Below are 22,373 nucleotides of genomic sequence, written 5' to 3' on the forward strand. Positions count from 1 at the left end.
CCAACAGATGTGCAGTTGCAGTGTAATTTCACACTCCTGAACCTCATTGAGCTCAGTCGACTTATCTGATCATGTTGAAAGGTACTGCTTTCACCAAAAGGAATTTAAATCAGAAGATGTGGCACAAGAAGTGTTGCGAAAGAAGCACCAGAAGCCACTCAACCTAGCAGCAAAACAGTAGGAATTCAAGAAACACTGTCAGGGAAGAGGACAGATGTGAAAACTGTTTATTCATACTGAGGAGGTTCCCAGCCACAAGGCACCCGCAGAAAAGTATATCACTTCTGTTACAACACATGAGACGTGGCCGTCACTTCGCAACTGCGGCAAATCCTAACTCGCCCCACAACACATTCATCTGCCCTCTGACCATCATTCAATGTCCCTCCAACTTTATTCAAGTCTTCTCCTTAAAACTGTTTCCTAATCTCTGTGCTATGAATGGTATTTTCTTAACACATAATTTTGTAGATAAGGAAAAACGATTAAAGTGTCATTATTTGGTGCTTTTTTTATATGAATCAAAGATCTGACATTATTTTTCCCTCAAGCCAGAAAACAATAGGAGAAATCACGAAGACGTCTCATCCTTAACGCAAACTGTTCACATGCAAGTCGCACAGGCTGGCTGGCTCTCCTCGCACCTCCGGTCACTTGGCCTTCTTGCCGCCTTTCTGGGACTCCAAGGCGGCCATCCTCGCCTCCTCCTCTGGGATGAACACGCTGATGGTGAAGTCGCTGGTCTCTGAGCCATACTTGTTCTTCACAACCAGCCCGTATTTGCCCGAGTCATCCGTGCTCACACCAGTGATGGCGAAGTATGCGGTCTTCCCGGCCTCAAACTTGAGGGTGCAGTGGTCATCTGAGGCCAGGGCCTTCTCATTCTTCAACCACGAGACCTCTGGAGTCGGGTCTCCCCACACGTTACAAGTAAGATTAAGGGCCTGCAAGACAGGTTTTATGGGAGAGAAGAAGATAAATCAGATTTAATAGATGCAATGTCAGCCATCTTGCTGGCTGGTGGCTTGGCATGAGCAAAGGGAGGATAAATAAAAACCTCCCAGACCAGGGTTTAAAGTAGTTATATGTATGCACCCATGTGAGATACAGTTTGAAATAACATTTGAGGAGGTCTCCTCAAGGCCTTTTTGTGCTTTCTGGCTTCCGGAATGCTTCTTATCAAAAACACGTGAAGGAGTTTCCGTGTATTTCCCATTTTCACTTTCTCTTTAAACATATAGATCCTTTTGCTCTCTTGTGGCATTTTGGGTTCTGTCTCAGTAAAGAAATCTCATTGCTGTAATTGCCACCTGCTCACTTTGCATTTTATTTGCGTCAAAGAGCCCAGCAGCAGAATCATAGCAGCTGCTTCAGATAATGTTACTAATTTTCAAATTCCATCACCTTCTTTCACTTCTCTCCTCAAACCCCATCCAATCTGTTGCAGTTGCAGTGGTCCCCTACCAAAATGCATTCCTAAAGAAAAGATTCCCATCTGTGCTGAAACCTGATTCTAAAAGATCGATATTCTAGATATACATGTAGATACAAGGTCTACAGTTCTATCTACCTTACCTTACTTTTTGTTAATTGAAAAAATTTAGATAATTGTAAATTCACATGCAGTTGTAAGAAATAATAAAGAGATCTATAAGAAATAATAAGGAGATCTGGTGTGCCATCTACGCAGCTTCCCCAGTGGATTTTACAAAACTGTAGTACAATGTCATAACCAGTATATTGACATTGATGCAATCCACTGACCTTATTTAGATTTCTCCAATTTTACTGGCACTGATTTGTTTTTGTGTGTGTTTCATTCGATTCAATTTACAGAATATTTTCATCACTATCAGAGCCCCTTGTGTTGTCCTTTTATAACCACACCCACCTCTCCCCTCCGACTTCCAACCCCTGTTTCTAATCTCTGGCAACCACTCATCTGTTTTCCATTTCTAAAATTTTGTCATGGCAAAGACATTATGTAAATAGAATCATGCAGTATATAACCTTTCAGAATAACCTTTGTAACTCAGCATAATTCCTTGCAGATTCATCCAAGGTGCTGCATGTATCAATAGTTTATCCCTTTTTATTGCTAAATAGAATGTCATAGTATGTTTATACCCTTAAGATTCACCTAGGCTTTCTCCAGTTTTGAACTATGATGAACTAAGTTGCTATGAACATTTGTGTACAGGTTTTTATGTGAGAATAAGTTCATTTCTCTGGGATAAATGCGCAGGGATACAATTGCAGGGATGTATGATAAATGCATGTTTCATTTTTCTCTTTCTTTAATTAAAAAAAAAAGCAAATAGAGATGGGGTCTTGCTATGCTGACAAGGCTGGTCTTGAACTCCTGGCTTCAAGCAATCTTCCCATCGTGGCCTCCCAAAGTGCTTGGATTATAGGTATGAGCCACCATGCCCAGCCCATGTTTTCTTTCTTTTTTTTTTTTTTCCCCAGAAATTACCAAACTGTTTTTCTGAGTGGCTATATAATTTTGGCTTAGCTTCCCACCAGAACATACACGTGATTCACTTTCTCCACAGCCTCTCCACCATTTGTTGTACACCAGCCGACCCAGCTCCTGTTCTTTATTACAGCAATTCTGATAGGTGTGGAGTGATATTTCATTGTGGTTTTAATGTTCACTTTCTTGGTGGTTAATGATGTTGAATTTACTTCACATTTTAAAATTCCATTCTTGTATTTTTCTCTTACTAAAATCCAGAGGTGATAAGGAAAGAACTAGGGCTCACAATGTAGAGAGAAAGAACACCCTTCTCCATATGCTTCTAAAGGGTCTTACATGATTATTTGTTACACCTTTTGTAGGCATATCATTTAAAATAGGATAGATTAAGAAATCTGTTTTTCTCCCATCACTAATTAATATTTCTTATTGAATTATCTTATTGAATTATCAATGTATTGACAAATACATTTCAGTCAAAAAAAGAAGTGTCCAATTATTATCCTTAAACACAATGAGCAGATTAAGTATATGCTTTTGGAAATTGTGATTACTTGGGAGTTAAAGCTTTCAACAAAATCAAATGAAAAGTCTCAAACACTCCCTGACAGTCTAGTGGTTAGGAAAAAAAAAGCAAAAAAAAAACCAAACCAAAAAAAACCAAGACTCCCAAACACCTTAGGTATTACAGAAAACTCTTATCTATTCTTAAGATTTGAGTTCTGCATTAAAAAGTACTTTCATATACATGCTCTTTCTTAATTCTCAGTATGACCTAGTGAGTTGTATATGTTTAACCTTGTTAGGTGAGGAAAATGGAAACGAGAGTTGAAGAACAAAAGAGCCCTGCAACGGTTGAGCTTAAAGTCCATGGTGATTATATTTTCCACCCAGGAGGAAACACAGTTGAATGAAACCCACCGCTTGCTAAAGCATTTCCACATGCCTGGCTTTGTTACCCGAATTCCAACCACCCACTGTATGTCTTCACTGCCCTTTGAAGTAGAAAGTTTGTTCCACTACAAATGTCTCTACCCTAGGACTGGTACACTGAACTTGTTTTAATTTATTTTTTGTAGAGAGTGTCTGTGTTGTCCAGGCTGAAGTGAAGTGGCATGGTCATGGCTCACTGCAGCTTTGACCTCCTGGACTCAAGCGATCCTCCCACCTCAGCCTCCAGAGTAGCTAAGGCTATGGGTGTGCACCACCACACCCAGCTGAATTTTTAAAATATTTTTGTAGAGATGGGGTCTCATTATGTTGTCCAGGCTAGTTTGAACTCCTGGGTGTAAGCAATCCTCCTGCGTTGGCCTCCCAAAGTGCTGGTTTATAGGCATGAGCCACGATACCCAGTGGCTCTAAACTTTTTAATGAAACATAAATATAAAAAAAGTGAATCTAGGTTAGAAACTATGTTGGTTTGCTCAGACTGTGTCTAGTTAAATGAAAGTAAGAAAGGCCTCATTTGGCATCTTTATCTTACAGGGGCTCTTTGGGAAATGCACAGTACTTGTTCAGGACATGTTTCAGTGGTTTACCGAAAATTTACAATGTTGTAATCTCTTGGAGAGATTATTATAGAGCCAGATTACATCAGTTTAAAACCAAATGGAAAGAAACCAGAGGTGCATGTTCTTTTATTTTATTTTTTTTTTTTTGAGACATGGTCTCTATTATCCAGGCTGCAGTGAGTGGTGCGATCTTAGCTCACTATAACCTCTACCTCTTGGGCTCAAGTGATCTTTCCACTCAGACTCCTGAGTCGCTGGAACTACAGGTGTGCACCATTACATTTGGCTAATTTTTGTATTTTTTGTAGAGATGGGGTTTCGCCATGTTGCCTAGGCTGGTCTCAAACTCCTGAGCTGAAGTGATCTGCATGCTTTCACCTCCCAAAGCGCTGGGATTACAAGTGTGAGCCACTGCACCCGGCCTAGGGGCACATGTTCTCAGGATCCCCCGGAGCTCTGTCACAGGGGAAAAAAAATAATAAAAAAGAAAGAAGTCTGTTTTCTTTCCTTTTCTTTTTCTTTTTTTTCTTTTTTTCATTTCTTAGAGTCTCGCTCTGCCACCCAGGCTGTAGTGCAGTGGCATGATCTTGGCTCCTGCAGCCTTTGCCTCCCTAGTTCAAGCCATTCTCCTGCCTCAGCCTCCCAAGTAGCTGGAACTATAGGTGTGCACTGCCATGCCCAGCTAATTTTTGTATTTTTAGTAGAGATGGGGTTTCACCATGTTGGCCAGCATGGTCTTCATCTCCTGATGTCATAATCCACCCGCCTCAGCCTCCCAAAGTGCTGGGATTACAGGCGTGAGTAACTGCGCCCAGCCAAGGCTATTTTCAACAGAACTAGAGCCTATAGAAATTTCCATATTCCACTCTGTTAGAGGTAATTTCTTTCTTCAATTTTATTTGTCATACAGTTAACACAGAATATTTTCAGTTTCTCATAATTTTAAAGGGTGACTCTTGAAAGATATTACATATATCTATTAGAGATAAACTTTTATCCTGATGGTTGACGTATAAAACATTAAAATGATTGGAAAACAGACTGATTTTTTTTTTCGTCTTTGAGATGGAGTCTGGCTCTGTTGCCTGGGCTGGAGTGCAGTGGGGTGATCTTGGCTCACTGTAACCTCCACTTCCCGGGTTCAAGTGACTCTCCTGTCTCAGCCTACCGAGTAGGTGGGATTACAGGCACTGCCACCATACTCGGCTAAGTTTTGTAATTTTAGTAGACAAGGTTTCGCCATGTTGGCCAGGCTGGTCTTGAATTCCTGACCTCAGGTGATCCTCCTGCCTTGGCCTCCCAAAGTGCTGGGATTACAGGCATGAGCCACCGCACCCAGCCAGAAAACCGACTGATTTTTAACCTTGTGTTTGGTTACTCTGGTCAAGTATAAGCAAGTGGAATAAGATGAAGACAGTGGGCTGTTAAGTGTATCTTACAAGAAGGAACGTGGTCTGGGGTGCTGGAACATGTTCCTAGTGCAGAAGGAGCAGGCGCAGGTGTGCTTTATGCTTACCTTCCCCTCCTGGATGGTGACCACATCTGGGAGACCTCCCAACACTCGGGCACGATCTGTAAGCATAGGCATTTCAGGTTAATCACTGCAGTGGCGAGGCCAGCGGTCATACTCACAAAACCACCTGGGAGGCTACATTTGCAATTTAGTTTCCCTCAAGAAGAAAATGATCCAGGGATTCAGGATTTTTTTTTTTCTTGAGACAGAGTCTCATTCTTTCATCTAGGCTGGAGCGCAGTGGCATAATCTTGGCTCACTGCAACCTCCGCCTCCCAGGTTCAAGCAATTCTCCTGCCTCAGCCTCCCAAGTAGCTGGGATCGCAGGCATGCACCACCATGCCCGGCTAATTTTTGTATTTTTAGTAGAGATGGGGTTTTACCATGTTGGCCAGGCTGGTCTTGAACTCCTGACCTCCAGTGATCTGCCTGCCTCTGCCTCCCAAATTGCTGGGATTACAGGTGTGAGCCACCACGCCTGGCTGGATTCAGGATTTTAATCCTTCTTTACCTGTATTTTGTTTGTGTGTGTGGGTGCCTGTGTCTGTACCTAAAATACCAGTGTGTGACAGCTTTGTCATATCAAGACCTGCTCTATCATTTTCATGGCTATTTTCAGGCCTGGGCCTTCTGTAGCTTAGCAGGGTTAAGCTCAAGTAAGGAGAACAGATCTTTATGGGCAGCCTCCAAGCCTAGCCTGGCCTTTTTTGTGGATTTCCATATGATGAGATAAGGTTGCATAATGGAAGGGCGGTATGCTAGAGACTCTGGAGGATCATGCAGATGTAAGCATTTTTGTTTTTAAGAGACAGGGCCTTATGTTACCCAGGCTGGTCTTGAACTCCTGGGCTCAAGCGTCCTGCCTTGGCTTCCCAAAGTGTTGGGATTACAGGCGTGAGCCACCAGGCCTGGCTGTAAGCTTTCTTTGAGGCTTTCTCTAGAGAGCGTCTCCCTTTCTTGTCTCCTGGTTGTTCTTGGTAGTGCCCTGCAGGCCACTGTGTATGGCTGTGAGTATAAAGGCCCCCAGGTGAGGGGATGAGGCACAGGATAGGTGCTGAGATCCTGGGCTAGTGCCCTTGTTAAGTTCTGTGCTCTGGGCATGACTGCCTCAGCCCCTGGAAAGGGCACCTTTCTGTCATTCACTCAAAGGCGTTCTCTCTGGCATGAACACAGCAGCCATCTCCCTCTCATTTTCGACCTGGTTCCGTTAATGTGTGATTCTTGGCACTCCTGTCTACAATTCCATTCTCCACTAAGTGAGGCTAAAGCTTTGCTTTTGGTGAAACATGACAGCATTCTACTGCTGATTCCACTATGTCACCTATAAGCCTAACCCTCAACTGGTTCCCTGTGTGACATGCTGTGTGACACTGGGCAGCTCACTTCACTGTGTTGGGCTCAGTCTCCTAATTTGCAGAATGGGACGAGGGGTTGCATTAGACTTGGGGGTACTATGATTATTTCTGAATAATGCCTTTTAACCAATCAAATGTTGCCTTTTCTGATACTACCTACGTCTTGCTTGGGCATGCCTACATGTGCACTGGGGGGGATGGCAGGGAGCCGCCAGGAACTTGTGCCTTATACAGGGAGGGGCCTGGCCTCCTCAGCTCCATGGTAGCCTTGGTATTCAATTGTGAGGGGGAAACCTGCTTGGAGAACCCCTCTCTTTCCCGAGAGCTTTCCTTTCACTGAATACATTCTGCACGCCTCACCCTTTAACGTGTCCACGTGCCTAATTTTTCCTGGTCATGAGACAAGAACCTGGATTTAGCTGAACTGAGGAACAAAAATCCTGCATCAATTTGAAGCAAGTGTTTCATGGCTTAAAAATTTTTACAAACATGGAGCTAGAAGAGCTCTAAGGTTGCCTCCAGTTCCAAAGCATTCATGAACTCCTTGCCCACAGAAGAGTTTAAGAATCTGCAAAGACAGAAGACTGCTTGTGGATGTAGGCTTTGCTCAGTAGCAAACAAGAACGGCTCCCTCTTGTTCAATACCCGTAGCTTACCCTGTGACCTCTGGTGCCCCTGTACCAGCCTCTGCTGCTTACCCCTAGCTGCAGCCCACACATGCAGGGCCTGAGCAGGAGGGGGGAAAGCAGAGAAGGGAGTGGAGTGCAACAGTGCAGTTTTCAGGTTCAAAGTTTAAAGTTCCATCCAGAAGCACGTGGAGCCCTGTGGGGAGGGATGACTTCCCTTCTCGATCCGTCCCCCTGTCCCCTTCACATCCAACTCAGGTGAGCTCTACCATTTTAGCCCGTAACAATTTTAAAATTCTGGCTCCCACTGGCACAAAGAAGCTGAATTAGTATTATGGATTAGTCACTGACTCCTATGGTCCTGTAAGACTGTCTGAATTCTTCTAAAAATCTCTGTGCGTGAAACAAACAGCTCACGGAAATGCAGCAGTGTATGTGTTTCTGGGTACACAAGCAGACCTGACAGACTGGTGTTGGTTCTCTTGGACTGTGTCTAGTTACATGAAAAGAAGAACAGCCTTATTTGTGTTCCCAGGAAAATGCACAGTACTTGTTGGGGACAACTTACAGTGAATTACCTGATATCAAATTTACAATGTTTCTCCTTTTTTGTTGTTTTGTTTTTGTTTTTGAGACAGAATCTCGCTAGTTCAAGCAATTCTCCTGCCTCAGCCCCCTGAGTAGCTGGGACTACAGGCGCACGCCACCATGCCTGGCTAATTTTTGTATTTTTTAGTAGAGATGGGGTTTCACCATGTTGACCAGGATTATCTTGCACTCCTGACCTCCAGTGAACCGCCTGCCTCAGCCTCCCAAAGTGCTAGGATTACAGGTGTGAGCCACTGTGACTGACCCTTACAATGTTTCTTTTCTCCAATATATATACATTTTTATGAAACATTGTCCTGCAAGTGACTAACAACCTATTTTATGATTTGCAGCCAAGAGGTTTCTCAGGATATCTGGGTCTTAGCTCAAGTCAAGGGTGGGGTGACATTCTTTACAATATAATCTGAGACTTTCTTTTCATAGACATTCTTAATCAAAAGACTAAATTGAAAACATATGTAGAACAGCTAAGATTTAAAAAAGAAAAAAAACACTTCCACTCTCCTCCATCTGTAGTCATAATAGCAAAATAAAATTATCTTTTGAATCTACACCAGGAATTCATGTGAAAATGGTTTACTTACTTTTCTCGGCAATGGCAGCTTGTCTGTGGTTGAGAGAAACGCACAAACAGACAAACAAAGAAGAAATCTGTGTTAGTATTACTTCAAAGTAGCGAACCTTGATGACATTTTCATTGCCTCAGGAACATTTCACCTTTCCATATAATAATGGGAAGTGCTGCTTCTACTGTGCTTTCTAAAATAAAAGTCTCTTTCTAACTCTCAGAGGGGTGAGCAGTAAGCAAGTTTCCAGGGAATGAGTGCATGCAAGTGGCATTTGTTAGGACAAGGGACTTACTTCAACCTCTGGAATTCAGCATAGGCCTCATCATATGCTTTAAGAGAAAAAAGAAAAGTTAGAATTTTCTCAACCAGAATTGATGACACATAGGAGCCAATGAAAATTTACAACTGGAGAGCACTGTGATCTGTCCAGACATGACTAAACCAATTTTGATTAAGATTCTGCCTATGTGTTCACTCCACAGCTTCATGCACTTAACAAGGCCAGGAGGTACTTTCTAGGCACAAAATACGAAATTGATTTTAGAAGCTTTCGACTCACCAAGAGAGCTTCAATCCCTCAAACAGAAAGGCAAAGATTAGTTCCAACAAAGAAAAAATGGAAATAAAAGTCTGTTTCTTTTCTTTTTTTTGAGACGGAGTCTTGTTGTGCTCAGGCTGGAGTGCAGTGGTGCAATCTCGACTCACTGCAACCTTCACCACCCAGGTACAAGCTGTTCTCCTGCCTCAGCCTCTCAAGTAGCTGAGACTATAGGCATGTGCCACCACACCCAGTTAGTTTTTGTGTTTTTAGTATAGATGGGGTTTCACCATGTTGGCCAGGATGGTCTCGAACTCCTGACCTTAAGTGATCCACCCGCCTCAGCCTCCTAAAGTGCTGGGATTACAGGCATGAGCCACCCTGCCTGGCCATAAAAGTTTATTTCAAAGAAAAGCTAGTTGTTGAGTAAACATCCTGAGTGTCAAAACAAAAACAAAAACTTTCTCTTACTAAATTATCCCAGACATCATAGCCTCCCAGATAGGCAGTTAGCTCTCTTTCCGTTATGCTGTCTGGTCTACTTGGGCAAAAAGGTACAATGAGTTACTGTAATCACAGAGTGTGCTGGCGCTTGCCTGAAGCAATGTTTCTTATGTCATGATGGAGAGGAGATGAAAGGCAAGTGGGACAAGAAAATCAGACCTATATAGTTCTCAAAGCATTTTTTTCTTCTGTGCCTGCAGAGTAAGCCACTTTGATTAAAGACTCAGGCAAAATGGCAACTTCATTTTTTTTAAGGGATAGGGTCTTACCATTGCTCATGGTAGCCTTGAACTCCTGGGCTCATGTGATCCTCTTACCTCTGCCTCTCAAGTAGCTGGGCTACAGTGTGTGCCACCACACCTAGCTATTTTTTAAAATTTTTTATTTTGTAGAGACAGGGTATTGCTATGTTGTCCAGGCTGGTCCAGAACTCCTGGGCTCAATGGATCCTCCTGCCTCAGCCTCTCACAATGTTGGGATGAGACATATAAGCCACCATGTCTAGCCGGTAGCTTCATTTTGAAATCTCTCTCACCTCATCTTTAATCTCCTCAGTGGTCTAGGAATCATAATATTTTAAGTCTAGAGAATGTTTAGATAATACTAGCTTATTCCCTCATCTTACAGATGGGAAAAATAAGTATAAGGCTAGGCTTAAAGTTGCTGACCCTGATTTTTTCTCCTCTGTAAAATGAGGGGTAGACTAGTTAGGTGGACCCAGGCTGAGGTCAGTGCTTCTTCTTGTCCCCACACCACTCGGAGAGAGAGGTGGGAATGGCCGAGCCAATCTATGTTGGTGGCAGTGGCAATGGTGGCAGGACAATCTACAGCCTTTTCCTAAAAAGGGATTTCAGGGTGAGGTAGTTAAATAAGCTTTGGTGGACCAGAGAGTAAAAATAAAATTAAAAAAAATTTAAAATTTTCCACCCACTTACTGCTTCCCTTTTCCTATTGTGTTTCAAATCGTCAGATGGAGTGTGGAAGAAATCCCCTGTTACTGTGCGCGTGTGACGCAGGCAGAGTGTGTCCTAGAAAGTCCGCATCCCTCGGGAGCAGCTGCTCCCATTACTGCAGGTCCTGTATCGAGTCTTTCCAGTCACCACGAGTGGGTGGGGTGAAGGCAAGGGGATTCAGCACCAAAAACACTTCAAGCAGGATGGAGGGCTATGCTCTAAATGATGGATCCACTCTCTGAGGCTGAAAAAACCTGAGTTATTGCATACTGAGATTGCATTTTTTTTTGAGACGGAGTCTTGTCTGTAGCCCAGGCTGGAGTACAGTGGTGCGACCTTGAATCACTGCAACCTCTGCTGCTTGGGTTCAAACGGTTCTCCTGCCTCAGCCTCCCAAGTAGCCGAGATTACAGACATGAGTCACCATGCCTGGCTAATTTTTGTATTTTTAGTAGAGACGGGGTTTTGCCACGTTGGCCAGGGGCTGGTCTCGAACCTCTGACCTCAGGTGATCCACCTGCCTCAAACTCCCAAAGTGCTAGGATAACAGGTGTGAGCCACAGCACCTGCCTGAGACTGTATTTTAAAATGAAAAAGTAGAGGAAAAGTCAGTCCACAGTTTCCTTTATTAACTCTTAATACAGTATAGACAATATTAAATTTTTTTTTTTTTAAAAAACAGAATCTCACTCTGTTGTGATTCTCCCCGCCTGCAGTGCAGTAATGTGATCTTGGCTCATGGTAGCCTCAACCTTCTGGGACCAAGTGATCCTCCTAGCTCAGTCTCCTGAGTAGTAGGGATTATAGGCATGTGCCACCACACCTGGCTAATTTCTTAAAATTTTATTTTTGTAGAGCTGTAGTCTTACTATGTTGCCCAGGCTGGTTTTGAATTCCTGGCCTCAAGTGATCCTTTCACCTTGGCCTCCCAAAGTGCTACGATTAAAGGCCACTGTACCTGGCCGACTAGTTTATTTTTCAGGAAAGAATAAGATGAAGAGTGTAGTTTTGAAAAAAGAATAAATGATGGCTCAGTATTTTTTAATTTTTTACTTATAACTGAGCATTTTTAAAATTATTTATTTATTTTAATAGAGACTGGGTTTCGCTGTGTTGCTCCGTTGGTCTCGAACTCCTGGGCTCAACTATTTTTCTGCCTCCTAAAGTTGCTGGGACTACAGGTGTTGTTGTAGAGATAAAGTCTCACTCTGTTGCCCAGGCTGGTCTTGAACTCCTAACTTCAAGCCATCCTCTCTCCTTGGCCTCTTAAAATGTTGCGATTACAGGCATGAATCACCATAACCAACTCCCTTCATTCCTTTTAAAAGGCTCCCTCATCTAGAGTAAATTTGAATCTGCAAAATATCTGTTTACCTTGTCCAGAAAGATCCACTGTCTTCTGATGTCCAGTTTTGCCATCAAAGAGCTCCATGATGTACTTCCCTTTGTCATTCGGGGTGGGCTCATTGATTTGTAGCCAGATCTGCTCTCCTGTAACCCCGGTTTTAACCCTGTCTGAGTACTTAATGGCAGTCCCACTGTGAAAATCAAAGAAAACATCCTTAGTGTTTGCCTCCATACAGTGCTGATCTTTACTTTGTCTCTTATTGAAGCTCTTGCCATAAAGTTTTGTAGGCTTTTAAAAAACAAGGGATTGGCTGGGAGCGGTGCCTCATGCCTGTAACCCCAGTCCTTTGGGAGGCCAAGGCAGTGGATCACCTGAGGTCGGGAGTTTGAGACCAGCCTGACCAACATGGAGAAACCCCATCTCTACTAAAAATACAAATCAGCTGGGCTTGGGGGCGCATGCCTGTAATCCCAACTACTTGGGAGGCTGAGGCAGGAGAATTGCTTGAATCCGGGAGGTGTAGGTTGCAGTGAGCCGAGAGCACACCACTGCACTCCAGCCTGGGCAACAGAGCAAGACTCCATCTCAAAACAAACAAACAAAACCGAGGGATCTCTATATGTTGTTCTGCTTCAGAAAAATTGTGGGCCATGACATACAGAACTGGGATTCCAAGGCCCAAGTTCTGACAGTCTGAACATTTATTAATAACTCATTATAGGCTGGGCACGGTGGCTCGTGCCTATAATCCCAGAACTTTGGGAGGCTGAGGTGGGCGAATCACAAGGTCAAGAGATCGAGACCATCCTGGCCAACATGGTGAAACTCCATCTCTACTAAAAATATAAAAATTAGCTGGGCATGGTGGTGCACGCCTATAGTCCCAGCTACTCAGGAGGCTGAGGCAGGAGAATCGTTTGAACCCGGGAGGTGGAGGTTGCAGTGAGCTGAGATCGTACCTCTGCAGTCCAGCCTGGCAACAGGGCAAGACTGTCTCAAAAAAGAAATATAAAAAATAAAAAATAAACTCTTTATAGCAGTCTGGGGCCCAGTGCAAATCACAATACTAATACTTCTCAGTGGTATTAATTATCTTTGTTTTTGTTTGGGTTTATTTGTAGGACTGGGATAATCTATAAAGCTAAAAGGCCAAACTACATATTATTGTACTGCATATTTCATCTAGATAATCTACAGCTATAAATCAGATTTTACAAGCTAGCTGAAAAACACGCTTATGGAGGCTCACCTGTGCCTGACATCTATTGACGTATTTTGTTACAAAGCTATTTAAAATAGACAAATATGCACTTGGTAGGAGAGCCAAGAGTGAATGAAAAGCAGAGTTGCTGCCAACATGAATGAGTCATGTTCTCTGCCCCAGGATGTGAGTTTCTCAGAATTCTACAGTAGGTCATGGGCAGACTCATGCAATGTATTTTCTGCAAGAATATAAGGAAATACAGCCCTTTGTTTTGTGATCTTATGGTGTAGAAATGCTACAGATATAGATGAATTAAGAGAAAGCTAGGTAGATATACTTTTAATTATGTTAAAAGAAACTTTATGAAGAAGTTATTAAAAGTGAGGAAATGTTTAAAAAGTGGTATGCAAAATAACATTATTATAGTAACCATCATGCATAGAAAAAAAGGCTAGAAGGAAGTACCCTAAAATATTCAAAGTATGGCTGGTAAAACTATGGATACTATTATAATTTTTTCTAATGTATATTATTATAAATGTATTTTCTGAAGCAAGCATTTCTTATGTCTGTTGTAATAAACAAAATGAACTTTAGAAAAAATAGAAAAGCAAAATTTCTGGCTAGGTGCAGTGGCTCACACCTGTAATTCCAGCACTTTGGGAGGCCGAGGCAGGTGGATCATTTGAGGTCAGGAGTTTGAGACCAGCCTGGCCACATGGTGAAACCCCTGTCTCTACTAAAAATGCAAAAAATGAGCTGGGTGTGGTGGCAGGCGCCTGTAATCCCAGCTACTCAGGAGGTTGAAGCAGGAGAATCGCCTGAACCCGGGAGGCAGAGGTTGCAATGAGTTGAGGTCACGCCATTGCCCTCCAGCCTGGGTGAAAAAGTGAGACTCCTTCTCAAACAAACAAACAAAAAAGTCCTACTTAAAAAGTTTTAGCTTTCAAATATTTAGTATTTTTAATAATATTAGATTTTAAAAATAACATTTATGTATCCAAAAAGATATTAAAAATTAAGATGCCATAAAATGTAGGGTAAAGAAACCCATCTGTACCCCACAGATTTTCGCCTGAGCAATAGATGTGTCTTAGAGAGTTAAACAGAAAGATTGTCCTCTGCCTTGCTATAAAAAAAACCTGTTTTAATTCTTTAATCTCTGGGTAACATGGATAAGAGTATCTTCCATCTGCAATGTGCATCAGATAAAACAGGTATGATTGGCCCTATTTTCTATAAGAGAAAACTGAGATTCAGAAAATTCAATGACCTGCCTAAGATCACAAAGGAAGATAGGAGCAAAGTGAAGACTAAAATCCGTTTCAAGGGTTTTTTCCCACAATGCCACATCCCGACAACAAAGACCATCCTTATCCCTGAATCTCATGGGCATGTGGAAACACAAGACACTCAAGTAGTTGACTAGATCAAATAATTAAGAAGCTTATGCTTTGCTCCTCTAATAACAATTTCCTCAAAACATACTTTCAGCGTTCTCAGTTTTGAACAAGTAATTCTTTTAGAGATGATATAAAGCTTTTTGATTGATGATTGAATGAATTTTACTTCTCTCATTCTTCAGACTGATATATTAGAATGTCCTAGATGTCAGAGAGGAATTTCCTAGAATTTGGTTTATTTTTGCCTAAAATTACTTTCCTAAAATGTATTCCGAAAGAAAGTGAACAAAGGAATAAGCCCCAAGCATTCTACATTGGAATTTTACTAATTCTCATTTTTATAACTCAGGAAATAACAAATCGTAATGCTAACGAAAACACTGTTTTATACAACAGTAAGGTCATCTTAAAGAAAACACAAATGGCTGCTTTGTGGGACCTGGCTCTGGCTAACTGTTCAATCTAGCCCAGTGGTCCCCAACCTTTTTGGCATCAGGGACCAGTTTCATGGAAGACAATTTTTCCACAGACCAGGTCGAGGGAGGGTTTCGGGATGACTCAAGCACATAACATTTATCATTAGATTCTGATAAGGAGCGCACAACCTAGACCCCTTGCATGTGCAGTTCACAATAAGGTTCTCACTCTGATGAGAATCTAATGCCGCAGCTGATCTGATAGGAGGCGAGCTCAGGTGGTCATCCCCACTGGCCTGCCGCTCACCTCCTGTTACGCAGCCCAGTTCCTAATAGGCCACAGACTGGTACCAGTCCGTGGCCTAGGGTTTGGGGACCTCTAATCTAGACTTCATGCAAATGGAATCCAGTGGTGGGCAGTGCCATGGTGAACCGGGCTCTGGAGTCAGGCTGCCTAGGCTCAGCTTTGACCCACTTCTTAGCTGTGTGACCTCAGGCAGGTCACCTCCCCGAGCCCAAGCTTCCTCATCCCTCAAGTGAGGAGCACTTACCATGTAGAGTGGTGAATATGAAATGAATTCACATACATAAAGGGCTTGGAGCAGTGCCCGCATACTGTCAATGCCACTGAGGGTGCAGTGTAAGGAAACACATTATCTGCACCCTCCTGGGGATGCCACGTGACCTTCTTTCCAGTGGGGCTCCTAGGAACATTGGCAGTTTGGAAGAAGCATCTGCTGCATCCTGAGGCTGCACCGAAGGTGGCTACGCCCCATCAGATTATCTATGCCAGGCCTCCATTCTCTTTCAGCTCAGGATGGTTCAAGGAAGCACAGAGGTTAAGGACACTGTCAAGAGTGTAAATGGGAGGCCTGGTTTGATTTAGAAACCTATTTCAGCTCTTGGAATCCCAGAAGTGAACTTGAATAGAGTCCCTGTATAAATGCACAGAGGTTGCCTGGGAATACAAAGATCTTCAGGCCCAATCCAGTTCAAACCCACCTTCCTCAAAGTCACCTTGAGATCTCCAAAGCCTTCTGAGGGTGGACAGAAACATGCTAATGTCTCACTCTGCCAGCTGCTGCAACAACAACAATAATTACAGTAATCCAGCACTCGCTGGATTAGGCTTCTTTGGTGAATATCGTGGGAAATGTGGCGCCTCCTGGTGCACACTGCTTCATTTCTGTTCCGTACCATAGCCCGTGTTAACCATGTGTACAGAGAAAAAGCTAAGAATGTGGCTCCCGATGCCGGCACTACAGAGAGAGCCCAAGCATGACTGCCTGGAGGTGGAGGCTGCATTATACAGATGTGCGTGAATTACGGTAATTCTTAAATCACAAAGGAAGATGTACTGTAGCTATTACTGGCCTCAGCACTTACATGTTGAGGGAAAGACCTAACCTCACAGTAAGAGAATGTCCTGGGTGTTTCTGTCTTATGCTCACCAATGCCAGACCTGAGAATTAAGAAGACTCTTACTCAAGAAGAACAGAATTTTTTTCTCCCTATCCTCCTGTCTTCTAGCGGGGAAATAATTTCTTTCTTTCTTCTTTGAGACAGTACCTCACTCTGTCACCCAGGCTGGAGTGCAGTGGTACCATCTCAACTCACTGCAACCTCTGTCTCCTGGTTCAAGTGATTCTCATGCCTCAACCTCACCACTAGCTGGGATTACAGGTGTGTGCCACCACACTTGGCTCATTTTTTTTTTTTTTTTGCATTTTTAGTAAACACAGCGTTTCACCATGTTGGCCAGGCCTGTCTCAAACTCCTGACCTCAAATGATCCACCCGCCTTGGCTTCCCAAAATGGTGGGATTACAGGCATGTGCCACAGTGCCTGGTGGGGAAAGAATTTCTACACAGCAAGTAAGTTCCCATTTACTTACTTGTGGGACCAGTTAACTTTCAAATCTTCCACATAGTAAGTTACAAATGAATACAGCCGGATGCCTTCAGCTGTGCTCTGGATTTTCAGGTCTGTAGCAGACAAAGCTGAAAGAAGAAAATAGCATATTTCATGCATCTGTACACCCCTCCTGGCAAGAGGATTATAAAGCATTGTGGTGGTGGGAAATGTTTAACTTACCTATTTTTTTGCATACTTCTGTCATCAGTTCCTTAAAGGCTGTGGAGAGAGATTCATAGCCAAAACTTTAGCAGAAAAATTCTCAGTGTAAGGTTAAATCTCAAATTCTTAGCTCTCAGAACTTCCCTCTCTGGGTGAAAGGAAATGGAAACAAGGGAATGTGTTGACCCATTGATAAGGAGTGTTCTCTGAAGAAATAATTCAATTTTATCAAGTTTTAAAAGATCCCTGCTTGTTTTGATATTTTTTCCCTTGAGTTCTTTGTAATTATTGCCATATTTACATTCTAGAGAAAGGGCCACAAGAGATTTCTAGGAAGGTCCTTAGCTTTGAGATTTGCTTTCTCCTTAATTCCCAGGAAGGCTTAGTTTACTTTAGAGGACATTTTCTTATCCGTGTCATTGATTCATAATGAATTAACCATGTAGATCTCCTGGCCTTTGTCAGCCTTACAATGCTTTTTGCCAATAAACACATTTAGCCCCACCTCCACCTAAAGTGGGAAGGTGACATTAGTCAGACTCTGCTGTTTGTTAGCAATATTATTTAAAAAATCTTGTTCAGGAACAGAATGGTAAGTTTGGGGGTCCCATGTAGATTTTCATCATCATGATATATTTGTCCTTAGTAGACTCTGAAAAGTGGAAGTTGCTTTCTTGCTCTGCTAAAAACTGCAAGGCTTTAAATTTCATATATAAATCTTGCTTGCTACCTTTAGAGTGGACTATTTTTCATCATGCTTCTCACAGAAGTTTTTGAGCCTGGAACATTTTTTACAGAGTTCAAACAAAAATAACGATTTAAATTGAAAACAGACCCCTTGCAGACTCTGCACTATAAATTCTCTGAGGATCAAAAATACAGTTCTGATTTTGAAGATGACTAGAAGTGAAGTAGTTTTGAGTAAAACAGTTCACCCTGTTGGAATTTCAATTAAGCCAAAATCTGTGGACAAAAAAATCAGCATGACTTCAATTGTCAGCTCGGCCTCAATCATCAGTCTGGTAAGCTGTATGCAGAAACACACAAGACAGACCCCAGCAGCTGGTAGACTGACCTTCATCCACAAGCTTCAGTCTGCTCTTATCTTTTCCTCGGTCATCTTTCAGAATAACTTCATAAATCCCAGCATCTTTCTTGGAAAACTAAGGGGGAATAGATATACCACATTATACCTTTTGTAGCCTCAGGGCATGGTATCTGCATTTTTTTCTACTGCTTTTTCCTTTTTTTTTTTTTTTTTTTTTTAAAGAGACAAGGGTCTTACTCTGTTGCCCAGGCTGGAGTGCAGGTGAGTGATTATAGCTCACTGTATCCTTGATCTCCTGGCCTCAAGCCTTGGCCTCCCAAAGCACTGGGATTACAGGTGTGAGCCACTGCACCTGACCTGGTATCTGCATTTTTAAAGGCCCTTGATTTACAGAACTGCCATCAAAGCACACTTTGAGCAAGCATCTAACTGTGTGAGTGGTGAACTGTTCACAGATGCAGAAATGTGCCTCTCCATAATGATTTGACCAGTAAGCTAGCAGTCCTGACTTTTTACATTCTAAGGCTGTAACTGACAGGAGGCTTAAAGTCCTTACCTTTTACTCTGCTTTGATTTATTAAAACAAGTGGTCACTAGTTTTATAGTAATATATTTAAATGCTGTGCTCTTTTAGACAGAAAGTAGATAAAAATCTCTCCTTAAATGAATACCATGTCTGATGTCTCTGTACTTTTAGAGAACAAGTTACCAGGAGGCTTAAGTACAAAGAAAGAAAGATCCACTTAACTGCCCAAATATGGATAAAAATAACTCAGGAAAGCAAGAGTTGTGGCATTCAGCTGATACTGGTTTGCTATGTAACAAATCCACACACATCACAAGGCTAGAGAAGCTTTTGTGTTCCTACAACAGTTGGAAGTAAGCTAATATAAATCCCCTGGTCATGAAAGGAATACAGAATCTAGTCGTTGCTTTGGGGTAAGATAGAGGGTAGAGAGCTAATATAATACATTTTACATTTATAATCACCTACCTCTGTTATAAGCAGGGTACATATACCATCCTTAAAGTCATGCTTTTCATCCACTGATATCTCCCTCTCATCTTTGTACCACACAATATGAGTCTCCTTTTTAATATTGGCCACCTGGGAGAAAAACCATAATTACTTTTCTTAAAATAAGGAAATGTACTCTTGTGAAGCTAAACAGTTCTTAATGCAGCAAGATACAGAAGAAAAAGCACTGAATGTGGAGTGAGAAGACACACATTTTTAAAGGAATCAATTGAAAGCTCTTTTAATTGAGAAAAGAGTTTAGAATCAAGTGGACACCAATGAATAAACCTGAATCAATTGCATCTCTATTTCCAGCAGTGAAAATTGACTTTAAAATCATGTGGTAGGAAAGAAAAGGGAGAACAGATACATTTATACTTACACACATAATTAAATGAAAACAGAAATCTCAAAACCAAAGGAAGACAAATCCCATCAGATTAAAATACAGGCTGTGTTACAAAAACAAATGGCTTTATTAAAGTAAGCCCCAATCTATATCTAAAAATTTAATAAAAGATAAATGATGCATTGCAAATACATGTGGAGGGGAGGCATGGATTAATAAATTAATTCACAATTTTGAGGAGACTCACTTAGATACACTAATCCACTCATCATATCATCTATTTCAAATGGACTGAACAACTGCATATGGTTAAAGGGGTCTTGAACTTTATCTACAATGCTTGAATTTTTTTTACAAGGGAGAATATGCTAATGTATTTCTTGTATAATTCAAATTGTATGAAAAAGTAAAGACTTCCTACAAATCAAGAACACCATCTCAAAGACCCCACTGAATAATGGGTGAAATGTACATATCATTCCCCAAAGAGAAAATACAACTATAAAACCAACAAAGAAAATGTTGTCTTATTATACACGAGTATATGCAAGTTTTAAAATGTAAAACAATTTCAGCCAATAAATAAACATAGGAACTGCCCTGGTAACTGTAGTGAAACTACTATACATAATCATTCTTTATGACCCTGCAAACTGGTTCCTGAACTATAGAAAGTGTGTTACCAGCTGACCTTGCTTACATAAAAACAACCCCGACTGGAAAGCTTTATCTGGACCCAGAGGACTAGAAACGTACTCCACAGCTTTGAGCTTTGCTGAGTACATTGCTCTTGTAATTTGGACACATCCCTTGTGTGTCTCTGGAAGCTCTGCTTAGGAAATTGTTACAAGAGATACTAGCTCCTCCGGCATGAAGGCTTTTTGCTTTTGTTTTTTTTTTTTAAAGCCATGGTGCCTTCCTGCACCTGCCCAAAGTGGACCTTGTCTCTTTGCATCTGAGCTTTCTGTTGTCCAGGGTGGCAAAGATCATAGCTCCACATGTGGACTCCTGCGGGAGAGGAAGTCCCAGTGTGCAAGCTAGAGTTCCTCCTACATTCAGTTTGTTTGTTTATTTGAGACAGAGTCTCACTCCATCACCTAGGCTGCAGTGCAGTGGTGTGATCTCGGCTCACTATAACCTCTGCCTCCCAGGTTCAAGCAATTCTCCCACCTCAGCCTCCCAAGTTGCTGGGACCACAAGTGCCTGGCACCATGCCTGGCTAAATTTTGTGTATTTAGAATAGATAGTGTTTCACCGTATTGGACAGGCTGGTCTTGAACTCCTGACCCCAAGTGATCCACCTGCCTTGGCCTCCCAAAGTGCAAGGATTACAGGTGTCAGCCACCACACTTGGCCCCCTCCTACGTTTTATTGAGTAGACTAGTGCCAAGCAAGGCCCATGATACTCTCATGAGTCTGAGTGATTAGCTGTGCATACTCATGAACTGTCATGCGATATGTGAGTGGCTAAATTTATAGAAATTGCTACAATAATGGAACAAAGAGGAAAGGGGAGGCTTCTAGAGATGACTGAGCTGGGCCTGGGAAAGGATTTTGTCAGAGAAGCTGAAAGAAGGTCATTCCAGGCATTGGAACAACAGCATAAGCACGAAATGTGTGAATATTCACAACCTATTTCCAGGCTGTCCTTGGTTGCTCAGAATCTGGGTACAGGGCTGATTCTCCTGAGAAAAGTGATCACAGGACACCAGAGCTCCCCTGCAGAGGGCTACAGCAATCACAGAAGGGGAGGGATGTGTGGGCTTTTGAAAAGGGCTGGCTTATAGTGAGGGGCTATAGATGAGGAAGTGAGTGGGGGACAGCAAGACAGAGGGCAGCTGGGATGAGATAGAAGGTGAGGGTTTCAGCTGCTGCCAGAGAAAGAGTTTTTCAAGCAGCATTGCCATCTCCTGTGAGGCTAAAACCTAGAATTATTTTCCTTATATGTATTTCTGATAGACTGCTGTTTCTTTGTGTTCATCAGATCTAGTAGATACTGGGGCACTTGGTTTCTGGCTTACCTCATGACAATTGTGAAATCCAGACCCAATGCCATACCTATGCTTCCACTTGTCACCGTCGGCCAGCAGGACCTTCATGCTCCAATCTCACCCACCAGTTCCTTACCCAAAACATTTCTGATGACTCACTCAGCTACATACCGCATGCTAAGGTACAAACTAGTTTAGAATGCTATATAGAATTTTTCCCCCGAATCTTTCCAAAGTCCTAATAAGACAATTGGTTATGAGCTGCCAGCTCTTTTCCACATTTCTCCCTCAAGACAGCACAGTGGCTTGGAGTTAGTGGCACAGCTGGGCAACACCCAGGGGTGTTGCCACCCTCACAATTTACATAGCAAGGTCCACGAAACTGCCACTGGAGTAATTCTGGAATAGATCTATGATTTAGAATACAGCTTTGGCTCAAAACAAAAACAATGTGAGAGTCTTTAGAGATTACTAATTATATAAAGGTCTAGGGTCTTACCAAGTAGGTCATGAGTAGTGAATAGGAATGATCACCTTGCCTTCTCATACTTTATGCCATTCTATTTTAAATCTTTCTTATCAACAAATGGTTACGGTAACATTCAACAGTAAATATGTGTCCCGCTTATCATTTTGGCTCAGATGGAGGAGATGAAAAATTGATCTTCCTCTTCTCCACATTCTATTTCCCTTGAATCAAATATTAAAGATTTATCTACCTCTTACCTTGCATTTCAATAGTACATTACATTCACCAGTCACTTCCCAGCTCAAATACTCAGCAAAGTGAGGACCTATAAAATTTTAACGACATTAGTAATTACTCTATTAAACACAAGTGCAAAATCAAAGCTCACACTTAA

The 22,373-nt window shown here is 42.1% G+C and overlaps 1 protein-coding gene across 2 annotated transcripts in view; it reads right to left on the bottom strand.

Moving 5' to 3' along the window:
• Positions 1-203: 203 nt before the first annotated feature.
• Positions 204-22,373, bottom strand: part of MYOM1 (myomesin 1) — a 162,986-nt gene continuing 140,816 nt past the window's right edge. For both annotated transcript variants that reach the window (XM_032293278.1, XM_032293277.1), the window contains 10 exons: positions 22,237-22,304; positions 19,147-19,260; positions 18,180-18,267; positions 17,123-17,161; positions 16,923-17,028; positions 12,032-12,195; positions 8,955-8,991; positions 8,678-8,700; positions 5,507-5,562; positions 204-944 (listed from right to left, as the gene is read on the bottom strand). In XM_032293278.1, coding sequence (XP_032149169.1) covers positions 651-944; positions 5,507-5,562; positions 8,678-8,700; positions 8,955-8,991; positions 12,032-12,195; positions 16,923-17,028; positions 17,123-17,161; positions 18,180-18,267; positions 19,147-19,260; positions 22,237-22,304 — 989 coding nt within the window. In that variant the 3' untranslated portion in view covers positions 204-650. The remainder of the gene's footprint in view (positions 945-5,506; positions 5,563-8,677; positions 8,701-8,954; positions 8,992-12,031; positions 12,196-16,922; positions 17,029-17,122; positions 17,162-18,179; positions 18,268-19,146; positions 19,261-22,236; positions 22,305-22,373) is intronic.

Source organism: Sapajus apella, unplaced genomic scaffold (genome assembly GCF_009761245.1).
Source record: "Sapajus apella isolate SASKATOON/1434 unplaced genomic scaffold, GSC_monkey_1.0 scaffold29, whole genome shotgun sequence".
Classification (NCBI taxonomy): domain Eukaryota; kingdom Metazoa; phylum Chordata; class Mammalia; order Primates; family Cebidae; genus Sapajus; species Sapajus apella.